We start from the raw sequence: 12,651 nt of genomic DNA on the forward strand, positions 1-12,651 counted from the left end.
AATAAGAGATATAATAAAGTTTTAAAAATAAGTAAATATAAATTTGAAAAGTAAATATAAATATATTGATTATTAAATCATTAATTATAATTTATATATATAATTTTTATGTTAAAAATAAATTGAAGGATGAAATTGTAATTAATTTTATCAATTAAGTCATTTGACTTAGTTGACCAACATGAAAATTAGACAAAATAATTATGTTAGCGGAAATATAAAAATCTAGGATGAAATGGTTTGTGTGGGATCGAAAGTTTATTTCACTATATTCATCTATCTAAATAAAAAATTATCTCGCCTTAAATATTATTGGTATTTTTATTTGTAATTTAAATTTAGTTGGTATGTAGCTTTGGAATGGTTACGTGACAAAGTCCACTTGTTGCTTTGTTTATTTCTATCTAATAACACAATAATAAAAGACAATAAAATCTTAATCAGCATGCCAATGGAGGTAATATTATTTGGTATGTACATTTTGAATGGCTATGTGACATAGTCCACATGCTGCCTATGTTAATTTCTATATAATGACGAAAAATTAAAAGGATTTTTATGATAAACTTCATCAACATGTGGTCAATTGCACGGTTGCATTGACCACAAAAGATACGACACTTTTCTAATTGGAATTTTATATACTATCTTGTAGAAAATGGTATTTGAACTGCACCATTCCTTTTCTTTTTCTGTCTAAATTTCAAGTGGAGTATGTGCATGATAAACGTACTTTACCTAATTTGCATTTGGATTTGAGTCAATCCTTATTTTAGCTTTCTAGAATCTTGTATTTATATGGGTTAAAAAAAAGTTTTAAAACAACTTAAAATAAGTACATGAAAATAGTTACATTTCAATCTAATACCATATAGCAATGTTATAAAAATAGTTATTTTTTCATTCATATGAAATTAATAAACTATAAAGTCGATTATAATTCAAATAATATAACCAATGACTTATAACTCAAATGATGTCACTGGATATCAATCTATTGGATCGTAAATTTAATTTTTTCCATAAACGCTCTCTCTCTAATTATATATATATATATATATATATATATATATATATATATAAAAATTTCAAATAATATATACTTTATTTAACTCATTTTAGAGGCAATGTCGTAAAAATTCATCAACTTTACACGTTTTTTCAATTTAATCACATTTTTTAAAACTTCTCATAAACATACACTAATTTTTATTTTTTCTCAAATTCATACACGATGCTGACGTGTCACTCATTCATTGGTACAATTTGTTGTGGTGTAAGTCTTTTTTAACTAATGAATAAGTGACACGTCAGCACAATGTATGAATTTGAGAAAAAAATAAAAGTTGATGTATAATGAGAAGTTTTAAAAAGCACGATTAAATTGAAAAAACGTATAAAATTGATGAATTTTTTTTTAAAGTAATTTTTTTAATTTGATGACTTTGAAACAAGCAAACCCTAATATGGAAGAATTTTCGACATCCATTGGCTAGGCATCAATTGCTTATTCCTCTTTCCTTCATGTTACTTATTACTACGTGTGAAACTGTGAATTTTTTTTTGCTTGTTTTCAATTTAGACTAGTCAAAACACAAGTCCTGCCCCTTAATTAAGCAAACTCACACCGACCAATTGCATCAAATTAATGCTTACAAATCCTAATCTTCTCCAAATTCAAATTTCCCTACACAAGTTCTAAAAATTCTACCCTTTTAGACCCACATAAAACTATCAAATTTCAAGTTCATCCCCCTTATAAAAACAAAACAAAATAAAAAAAACTCCAAATTTTAAAAAATCAAGACGTAAACTTTCAATTTAACCCAATTAATTCTCTGTCTCTCTCTAACATTCATAGTGCACACACATACAGTATACAAGACAAAACAGACACTTCAACTAAAACCAAATCTTCTTCAAATTTTCCCAAACTCCAAACCAAATAACGGCCTCTCGAGAATTCCGAGGCTCTAAGCAATCTCTCAGGTCTCAGATTGAAAATAAATAATTAAAATTGTTCAGTTGCTGACATGTTCTTTTCTTTCCTTAACTCTTGCCTAACTATTATCCCTCCTCTGTTTTAATCTCTCTCCCATTTTTTAGGTCAGATTTCACCTTCTCTGCATCAGATTACATGCACAGAGCCTCTGATTTTGACATTCTTTCGTTTTTTTTACTTTTTAATTCAGGTGAAAAGTCCATTCTTTTAAGTTTTTCAAACTAGATATCAAGAACTTCTATGACTGCTCTGTTTTTGCTTCAAAATGAATATACAGAATAATCATGAGTTAAATTCATGGGTGCCCATGTTGAGTTTTTCCTCAATTCCCATCTCAGATTATTGATTATGGGCTCTGCTACTTTAATTCTCCATCAAAAATTCTCTCTTTTTCTTAACTTTTTCTGGGTCTCTGTTACTGCTCTGTTTCGTTTAATCAGTGGAGCTTTATTCAGGTATTATACTTTTTATTTTTGGGTATTCTTTAGTGAAATTCTCAAGTTTTTTTTTTACTTATTTCGGTATTTTTAATCATAATTTCAGGGTCAAAGAGGGTGGCTTTACCAACCCAGAAGCTGATGATGTTAAGGACACAAAAGAAACCGAAGTTTTGGAAGAAAAGGAAGATGAAGAAGAAAAACCAAAATTCGAGTTCAAATTTAAGTATCAGACAAATAGAGAGAATTATGAGTATGAGCCAGTTGTTTCAGAATCAATATCCTCTACACCAACCACAAAAAAGTATGAATTCATGTCTAGTAAAGATTCTAATCTATACTTAGAGAAGCCACACGTTTTTAGTCTTAGTGTGAAAGAATTGTATGCTGATTCCATTGCCAATTATAAAGATATTATCAGTAACTTGCCAAGCGTGAAATCAGAAAAATTAGAGTCTATTCATGAGGAGAATAAACAAGAGATAATAGAGAAGCTTGAGAATAAAACATGTGTTGAAGGATCTAGTTTAGGAGATGAATTGGGACTTAGTAAGGAGAAGAACAATGTGTGGAGTGATCATCAAGTTTCTAGAGATGATGATGACTCTCTATTAGAGAAAGACATTGTTGGTAATCGTGATTCTGATTCCAATTCCGATTCTGATTCGATTACTTCGAGTCATGAGGTTGTAAGTCGTTTTGTAGGTTTGAAAAACGATGGCTTCTTGTCGGATAAGGATTTCGAAACTGCGTTTGAATTTGTTGATTTGGAAGGTATTAGATTAGGGAAAGAAGGAGAGGAGGAACTAATTGAGGAGAAGGAAGAAGAAGAAATGGAAAATATGAGTTCTGGATATGATTCGTATAATATTGACGACGGTGATAGTAATAACATAGAGGACTCCAGTAAGCAGAATTATGATGAAGAACATGTTCAAGGTAACAATAATTTAGAGCAAGAAGGACAAAATTGCAATGACAAGGAAGCGAAGGATAGTTTAAATAATTCCGAGAAGTCTGCTTCTCAGGATTCGTCTGCCTGCGATAATGAGGATTCAAATGGATTGGAAATTCTATGGGAACATCAAGAGCTGATAGAGCAGCTCAAAATGGAGCTAAAGAAGGTTAGAGCTACTGGTTTGCCAACTATCTTAGAAGAAGATGAATCGCCGAAAATAATGGAAGATTTAAAACCATGGAAGATTGATGAGAAGTTCCGGCATGAAGATAGAATGGGTGAGCTTCATAAGTTCTACAGGAGTTACAGGGAGCGAATGCGGAAATTTGATATCTTGAATTACCAGAAGATGTATGCATTAGGTAAGTTTCTTGACACTCAGCTTTTCATGATTTCAGAATTCATTTATTTCATTTATTACACGTTTTTTTGGGGTGTTAAGATTCATACAATTCGGATGAATTCAACTGATAAACATGAATAGAAATTGGTATTGATAAGTTTGTTTTGATTTAATTCACCTTTTAGAAGTTAGGAGAAAGGTCCCACTAAATCTAGTCAATTTGATTAAAGAGGAGCATGAATTTGCAAATAGAGTAATGATAACACAAAGTAGAAGAAAGAAAGGAAACTTGCATCTTTAGCTATGTCAACCAACTCCTTTTTCTACCATCTACACATGCATTAATCTAAAATTTGAGCTGAAATGAAAGTACACGATTAAAAGAGCTCGTCTCCGGTGCACAAGACTCTCTGCTCGTAATATATGCAGTCTGCAATGACTTGATCATGATAGAAAATATTCTTCTATCAGTTCCTTTTATTTGCACGCTATGTTGCACGGAAACTTGTGGAGTTATGTTTCGGAGTTCTGTTTTCACAAACGTTTCCGAAACTAAACTTTATTTCTTTATCATATTATCATAGAAAAAATCATATTCCAATTTTCCGTTATTGTATTTCTCGTTTTATATGTTTCCATTTCCGTGCAACATAGTCTGCACATTCAAAAATGCCATGTGATTTTGTGTACTTTCTCTCTTTAAAGCTAGTTGGGATTATTTTACATCCTTTAAAGATGTGCCTTTTTATTTTTGCCTAAATAAAAAAATCATAGTTAGTTGAGGTGCGTATACCATTCATTATCTTAATGCTATCCTACCTACCTTCAACTTTCAATTTAGATACATCTTTTCATTAAGGATATTATCTTATTATAGGGAGGCTTTACCTAAATCTGAATCCTCTTCTGTGTCAAAATAAATCCTGCTCCAACTTTAATGCCTCGCATGATTTCTTGCTTGCGAATCGGAGCCTGTTCATGATTAAAGAAGTAAATTTTGAGCTATAATTATGTTCTGTTAGAAAATTCGGCCATTAATGTGATTATAACTTGAGTTTGAAATAAATTATCATATCCGATGTGTACAATGATAATCTTTATAGGTTTTCTTCAATCAAAGGATCCACTTAAAGCGATTTCAAGCAATAAAGCTTCAGCTCCAGCATTGGCATCCCTCCTTTCGCAAACATTCCTGCCTGGGAAGCGGAAAAAGTCCAGTTCGGATCCAATTATGACCTTTATTAAAGAATTACATAGCGATTTGGAAATGATCTATGTCGGTCAAATGTGCCTTTCGTGGGAAATTCTCCATTGGCAGTATGAAAAGGCACTAGAGATATGGGATTCTGACCCTTACGGAATTCGCGGTTACAATGAAGTTGCTGGAGAATTCCAACAGTTTCAGGTTCTTATGCAGAGGTTCGTTGAAAATGAACCTTTTGAAGGACCTAGAGTGCAAAACTACGTCAAGAATCGCTGTGTTCTGCGTAATCTCCTTCAGGTTCCTGTCATAAGAGGTTCAGAACACTCTAAAACCAATGTCTTCATTTTGCATTAAAGATTTAAAAGATTGATTCACTAACAGAAAGCTTAATTATTCTGCAGAAGATCGTATAGTCGATAAAAGGGCGAGACGGAAAGCTGCAAAGGACGACGAGAATGCAATTACTAGCGACAAACTAGTAGAAATCGTGGAAGAATCAATACGAATTTACTGGCGATTTGTTCGAGCCGACAAAGACTCACACAACGTGATTCAAAAGTGTCGACGAGGAACTCAAATCGAACCTCAAGACCCTACAGAACTAGAACTTCTGACAGAAGTCCGGACGAGTCTGCAAAAGAAGGAGAAGAAGCTTAAGGACATATTGAGAAGTGGAAATTGTATATTGAAGAAATTTAAAAAGAATGAAGAAGAAACAAGCTCAGATCAAGTTCTTTATTTCTTCTCTCAAGTAGATATGAAGCTGGTATCAAGGGTGCTCAACATGTCTAAAATAACGACTGATCAACTGATATGGTGTAGCAACAAATTAAGCAAGATTAATTTTGTCAGTAGGAAGATTCATGTTGATTCATCATTTTTGCTGTTTCCTTGCTGATGGTATATAATATACATAGCTCTAATTTCTACTAAAATCTCTCTCTCATTCTAAATATTTTTCCATATCTTATACAAGTATGTAAAACTAGGAAATTTTGAGGAAATATACTAGCCATAAGTATTTTGAGTATTTCATATGGTCACACTATAAAATTTTACAATGTTATGAACAGTTCCTTTACAATAACTTCAAACTAAATGAAATAATGAAATAATGAAATTTTGTGTTTTACTTTTGATTTTTTTTCAATCTTTTATTTTTCTCAACGATTTCACCCCACATTTGTTTTTATCAACGATTTAGTCCTTCAATTTTGATAATTAATTTACCCATAAATCCTTTGACTTCGTTGACTAACATTAAAAATGGATGTAAGGACTAAAACATTGACGGAAGCAAAAGTGAGGGGCTGTATAGTTTAGTTTTCAAACAGAAGGGACCAAAATGTGAATTATATCAAATGTGAGGGGTTTAAGAGTAATTTGCTCAAAAAAATATTATCTTTGCAATGTAAGATTGAGCATGTATCGGATAAGGCCTGAAGCCCGGTCCATTAAAAGCAAAAAGAATACTAAAAAGATCACAGCCGTTGGATCTAGGGTTTCAACATTAACCAAAAAACCCTATTTATTCAGTTTCTTTAAACCTCATAGCCTCTTTTTTGCACTGAATCGAGGCGAGAGCAGGAGCTTGAAAGACGCAAAAAATGGTGCAGCGACTGACTTACCGTAAAAGGCACAGCTACGCCACCAAATCCAATCAGCATCGCATTGTCAAAACCCCTGGTAACTTTTATTATTCCTTTTGTTATGTAATGAATGAAATTAGGGTTTAATTGTTAATGTTGTTTGTTTGATGAATTGAAGGTGGGAAATTGGTGTATCAGACCACCAAAAAGAGAGCCAGTGGTCCTAAATGCCCCGTCACTGGCAAGCGAATTCAAGGAGTATGTTCATTTCTTTGTCTTCTCTTATCTTAATACATATTTGATTCCTGATGAACTAGAACATTGCATTTTATTTTTCATTATTTTGGTTGGATTTTGATAGTGTGTTTTAATTTTAAAATGTTGATTCTAGCAAGATTTTAATGAAAGGCTATTTGACTAACTGCAGCCGCGTAGGTTTTATTTGCTTTATTCCAGTTTTAAAATTAGCTGATCATTTCACCGTATTCTTTTTAGTGAAGCTTTATGTTATTACAAAATTTTATTAATTTAGGTTGATTATAATTATGATTTCCTGTTGTGGCTTTTTCTTTAAACAGCTAACTGTTTCATACATTCATTATGATTTTATACAATTTCTCCTGTAATCTGTATTGTATGTTTTGTATTCAATGACTCGGGGTTTTGTGTTGCTTGAATGATATTATTGGCACACAAGGATGCTATTTCATTTGGTTTATGTTTGCCCTATTAACTAATAAGAGTTGAACTGTTGTATTTTGTTTTAATGTAGAGATTTGATTATGCTATTGTTATTCTCCCTTGATGAGCTGTATAACGATGAAACTGTAACCTAGACAAATTCATGTTCACTTGGTAGTTGTAGGAAGAAGTGGATTGGCAGTGCTAGTTGAGAATTATGTGTTTCTATATGTTGGTGATCTGTGAATACTAACACATCAGATTTGAATGACAAAATATTTATACTCTTGGTTATGTGAAAGTGCACTTAATGATGTGAAAGTGCGAGTACCTTACCAGATGGGTGTTCACTTGTTACATTTCAGATTCCTCACTTGAGACCTGCTGAATACAAGAGATCCAGATTGTCCAGGAACAGACGCACTGTAAATCGTGCTTATGGTGGTGTGTTGTCTGGAGGTGCTGTGAGGGAAAGGTATATCAGTTTGACCAAGCTCTTGTGAGTTTTTCTTATTAGCAACAGTTTGCTAGATAGTTTGATCATTTATTGTGTTTTTCGGCAGGATTATCCGTGCCTTTTTAGTTGAAGAGCAGAAGATTGTCAAAAAGGTGTTGAAGATTCAGAAGGCAAAGGAAAAGGTGACAAAGAGCTGAACTTTGAGGTGATGGAGCAAATCCCATTTGAGAAATTTTGGAATGATGATGAAATTGAGATGTGTACTTGAATGTTGAGACTGTCAAAATTAGCATGTTTGATGCTTTAGTATTTAATTATATTTTGGTTCTATTTGACAAGAAATCATTGCCAGTTTGTGTATTAAGTTTATGCGATGAAACAGTTGGAAGATTTTGCATGTTTTAATCCTGTCTCTTTCATCTTGAATTTATATCTTGAACTTTTTTAGAGATCCAAAGTCATCCTTAGTGAAATGCATCTCTATATCAGCAGGAATGGCTGTATCTTAACTATATTTAGGTTTGAAAATAGTCTTTTTGTTATTTGTATTTTAATGTATAAAAAATCTATCACTCAAGTAATATTAACTGTAAATAACACTAAAATGATAGGATAAATGTCATCTTCTGTTACTTTTATTATAATTAAAAGAAAATCAAATCTAAAACTCTTTGATAGATTTATTTATGTTGCATCTACTACTCATACAGGGTTGGTTATTTTGACGGGATCTATTTACACGACATGAAATTAAGCATAATAGAGTTGAGTTTATGTGCGTTTTGAATTTAAATAGGTCACCTCGTTTGTGAGAATAAAAAATACTAATGCTAACTATGAAGTTTCTAAACATATTTAGTAATTCTTTTTGTCTGGTACCATGTTATTGAATGTAATATTATTTTCATTATTTTTAGAAAATGGGTTAAATAAGTTGGACAATTAATTAATATATATATATATTCATTAGTAAATGAGACTTTTGTGTATATAACAATTATTTTTATTAAACAAGTTAAACAGTTCTCGTTGTGTTAATTTGTTATTAAATATATAATGCTCTATTTGAATTTAAAATGTTCCATGATTAGTAGTTTTCTATTTTGTTTGACTAAATATAATTTATTTTAAATGAATATATGACTGTCCTGAACTCGAACTATCCATGGTGTGGACAGACAGTCATCTACAACTATCATTTGATATAAACTTGTGATGGAGTAAAATGTTCCATAAATAGAAGTGGAAATTTTTCTAGGATAGAACTACGTTTAGATTGCAATATAAATGTCTATCTGAACTGCACAATAATGAAGCATACATGATTATACATAAAATATATAGAGTGTTTACTCCAACTCTATATTAATCCATCCAAAGCTCTATAATAAAACACGCATACATTTTGCAGACTAAAATGCTATACCTAAATCCAATTTCCTCTCTGAAAAAAGGATTTAAGTATAGCATTTGTTTGTTGAATAAGTAGACGAGATTTCACTAGGTGAATCCCATGGCAAGCTGAAAGGGAAGCTAATGCTTCTCGTATTTCTCGATGTTTCATCTTCTCCAATATCGATATGACCTTGCGTCTCTTGCGGTAAACTCATCGAGAATCCATTGAATTGATGTTCATCTGACCCTTGAAAATCTATAATTTCAGAATTAGGATTCAATAGCATACAAGAATCATCACCTGAAATATTAGTTCCCTTATTTAGACCCGACATTTCGAGTGGTGAAAAAGTAAAATTGCTTGGAATTATATGATCATGATGATCTTGATTGAAAACAGGATGTATCGTCGGATTAATGGGTTTATAAGAGGATAAGTTGATAAGGGAGAAATCGGACGATGAGGCTTGATGTAAGTCGGTGGGGGTGCATATTTGGAAAACTGATCCGATTTCAGAAGTGCAAGAAATGTTCTCTGAACTGAATTGAGTACAGTGTGGTGCTGATGTTCCTTGGTTGAGCATTTCTGGTAATGGATTTTCAGGAAATTGGGTTATCCATGAGTGATTTAGAGCTCTTTGTGCCATTGAATTCGTCTTCTTGAATATCCTACATATAGCCCATGCATCCTGTCAACAAGTCATCTCGCATCAGTTACGAAGCACACGGAACCTAAAACACTCAAACGAAAAATAGCAAACGAATTTTAAAGTTTTAAGAACTTTTTTGACAACAAAACAAAAGAAAACTCGTGAAACAAGTTATCTTGCTGTTATGTAGCACGAAAATAAAGACGCTCAAGCAGGAAATAGTAAAAATACTAAATCAAAAAACATTGGAACAATACCAAAAAGTAAATGTATAGTTTATGAGATGATCTTTTTAAAAATGGAAGAAAAATACCAGAAAGTAAGATTATAGAAACATCATCAAATAGAAAATACTATAACAGAAAAAGGCGAAAATAATATTTCATAGAAGAATATGTCATAAATATAGAGTTTTGGAGTTTCGAAAAAAAAGAAAGTCAAAACATAAACCGGATAAGTTTCCGTGCAATCAGTAAACATCATCAACAGTAACTAGAGACACAATGTAAAATCAAACCACTCATACATTTGGTGGAAGGCTTTTGTCAAGTAGTTTCTTTGGCGGTGAAGGTTCAGCAATCGAAGGTAACCGAAACTCATGCATCATCCAGTCAGTTTTGATTCCTTTAGCAGCTCTGCCTCTGTAGAAAACCAGAGATTTTTTCAAACCAATGCATTTTATACCATCAGATGAGTAAATCGGACGGTCTGTTCCAGTAGCTTTCCAAAACCCTGCTCCTGTAACTCTGTTCGGCCTCGCACTGTTTCTGTATTTCCGGTCTCTCGGACAGTAGAAATACCACTCTTTCTCAGCCGTGGTCACCAGTTCTGCTAGCACAAAATAAAAAACTCGTAAAAATTATTTCATCACACAAACAAAAAGTCACAGTAAATACCAACGAGTTATAGCTCAAATGGTATAAGCGCTACGATACAAAAAAAAAGACATAGTAAATTTGAAAGAAAAATATCTCTCACTTGGAAGATCCCAGGGATCGTATTTATAGATATCAACTTGCTTTATCAACTCGATAGGCAAAGATCGCTGCTGTATCTTTCTCTTGAGGTAAAACCCGACGAGTTCTTCGTCGGTCGGATGAAACCGAAAACCGGGCAACATAACATCATCAATATTCTTCTCTTCCACCATTTTCTTTGATATTTTCAAGTCCAAACTTGCAGAGAGAACCCTCAGTAAACCCTAACTTAGGTCTTAAGTAAGTTGAAACAGTTTCAGAAGTACAATCTCAATTAGTGCATGTTTCCTGATGAGGTGTCTGACTGCGAAGCTTACGCCGCCGTTTCAGGACGACTGTAATGGATTGGAGCGCCTGCTTATGAGATAATCGAAGAGCAATAAAGGAACATAAGTCAAGAAATAAGTGGTAGTTTTTCAATGAAGCTCTTGTATTTTGCATTGTTGAATTTTATAAGGAGCTTTGTTTGTTTATTTCCAAATTAAGGATCTCAAGAAGACTACAAAATTAGCAGTTTTTGGGATTTGTATTGGCAAATTGAATTCACACTCCTCAGGATTCATTTCTAAAAGCCAAAAACTCATCGTTTTTGTTTTGTACAAAGGATCATTCTGATCCTTAAATTTGTGTAACGGGTTCATTTAAGTCAAAATCTAGTCTATTTCAACAATTTAGTCCATAACTCTTCAAATGAAATCAATTACATCAACTCTTATATTTCTAAAGCACGTAAAAAAATCATAAAGATACTACATTTGTGATATTAATTACTATAAAATAATAAATGTATATAAAAATATACTAAAATTAACATTAAATAATAAATAAATATATCTTTGTTTGCTTTTAATACGCTCTTTAAGCATAGAAATTAATGTATTATTGGTCTTATTCTTTTAAAAGAGTAATCTGTTAAATTGATTTTTCTTTTTCAAAATTAGACTAATTTAATTTATATGATTTTGTTTTATAAGTTGAAGGATGGAAATGATTTTTAATTCCTTTTGTTTTCATTTTGCAAGTTTAAGGATCAAAATGATTTTATATTGTTTTTTTTAAATCTTCTATTGCTTTTATTTTCAAACAAATTGAAAACAAAGACAAGATGACAAACCAAGCTTCCAATGTCATTAACTACTATTTTATTTTAAAGTTAAATTATTAATATTTGTTAGAATTGTTTTTTGTAGACTCTTATCGGTAGTGTGGCATGGACCAACAAAAAAGGTTAAATTAGATTTGTAATCAATCAATAAGATTCTTTGAAAATTCCTTGATAGCCCTCCAGACTAAAATAATACTAACATATTAATTTAGGGTTCCTGGGATCTAAAAATACTCTTCTATTCCATTATTGTCAGCTTCTATTCCATTCTTTTAACCTAATATGGAGATTCCTTACAAGATTACTTATAGAAAAGCATACCCCTTATACAAATGTTAAATGCTAAAATGTTCAATAAATTATTAAATTGCATAGGTCCCAAATTGAAAAACAAAATTGACTTTTTTCAGTTTTATCTGCGCTAAAAAAATGTGTGTTTTTTTTAACTATCTACCTAGCTAAAATTATGCTTCCTTTATCCTAAAAATGATGTAACCTTTGGACAAACACAAAAATTAAAAAACATAAGTTAAATTGGTTGAAATTAATTAACTAATTTATTTTTCAATTTCATTCTTTCATAATTTTTAGATATACAAAAAGTATGTCAATGGAATTTTTTTATTACTGCATCTTGTATTGAAATATGAACACATTAGTTCATTTGAGAGATAATAATACATATTTAAGATGCCTATATAAGACTTCTAATCTTTTAAACTGTATATCAAACAAGTGGCTTATAATTTGGGACGCCAAAAATGATAATGTGGCTTATCGGTTTAGAATGGAGGGAAATAAATATTAAAAAAGTATATTTCTATTAAATAGCACCACCTTTAGCGTTTTTTGC

The 12,651-nt window shown here is 31.7% G+C and overlaps 3 protein-coding genes across 3 annotated transcripts; 2 read left to right on the plus strand and 1 right to left on the minus strand.

Moving 5' to 3' along the window:
* Positions 1–1,787: 1,787 nt before the first annotated feature.
* On the plus strand, positions 1,788–5,974 carry LOC126678858 (uncharacterized). Its single transcript, XM_050373773.2, has 4 exons — positions 1,788–2,457; positions 2,546–3,759; positions 4,844–5,257; positions 5,346–5,974. Exons 1-4 carry the CDS (start codon positions 2,300–2,302, stop codon positions 5,840–5,842), a joined length of 2,283 nt encoding a protein of 760 aa, XP_050229730.1. The 5' UTR covers positions 1,788–2,299; the 3' UTR covers positions 5,843–5,974.
* A 517-nt stretch (positions 5,975–6,491) lies between these two features.
* Positions 6,492–8,076, plus strand: LOC126679320 (60S ribosomal protein L34-like). Its single transcript, XM_050374318.2, has 4 exons — positions 6,492–6,630; positions 6,712–6,791; positions 7,580–7,689; positions 7,778–8,076. The coding sequence occupies exons 1-4, from the start codon at positions 6,552–6,554 to the stop codon at positions 7,866–7,868; spliced, it is 360 nt and encodes a 119-aa protein (XP_050230275.1). The 5' UTR covers positions 6,492–6,551; the 3' UTR covers positions 7,869–8,076.
* Positions 8,077–8,967: 891 nt separating this feature from the next.
* On the minus strand, positions 8,968–11,223 carry LOC126678164 (protein FEZ). Its single transcript, XM_050373056.2, has 3 exons — positions 10,695–11,223; positions 10,243–10,544; positions 8,968–9,755 (listed from the first exon to the last, which is right to left on the minus strand). Exons 1-3 carry the CDS (start codon positions 10,864–10,866, stop codon positions 9,129–9,131), a joined length of 1,101 nt encoding a protein of 366 aa, XP_050229013.1. The 5' UTR covers positions 10,867–11,223; the 3' UTR covers positions 8,968–9,128.
* Between the last annotated feature and the right edge of the window lie 1,428 nt (positions 11,224–12,651).

This window comes from Mercurialis annua, linkage group LG4 (genome assembly GCF_937616625.2).
Source record: "Mercurialis annua linkage group LG4, ddMerAnnu1.2, whole genome shotgun sequence".
NCBI classification, from domain to species: domain Eukaryota; kingdom Viridiplantae; phylum Streptophyta; class Magnoliopsida; order Malpighiales; family Euphorbiaceae; genus Mercurialis; species Mercurialis annua.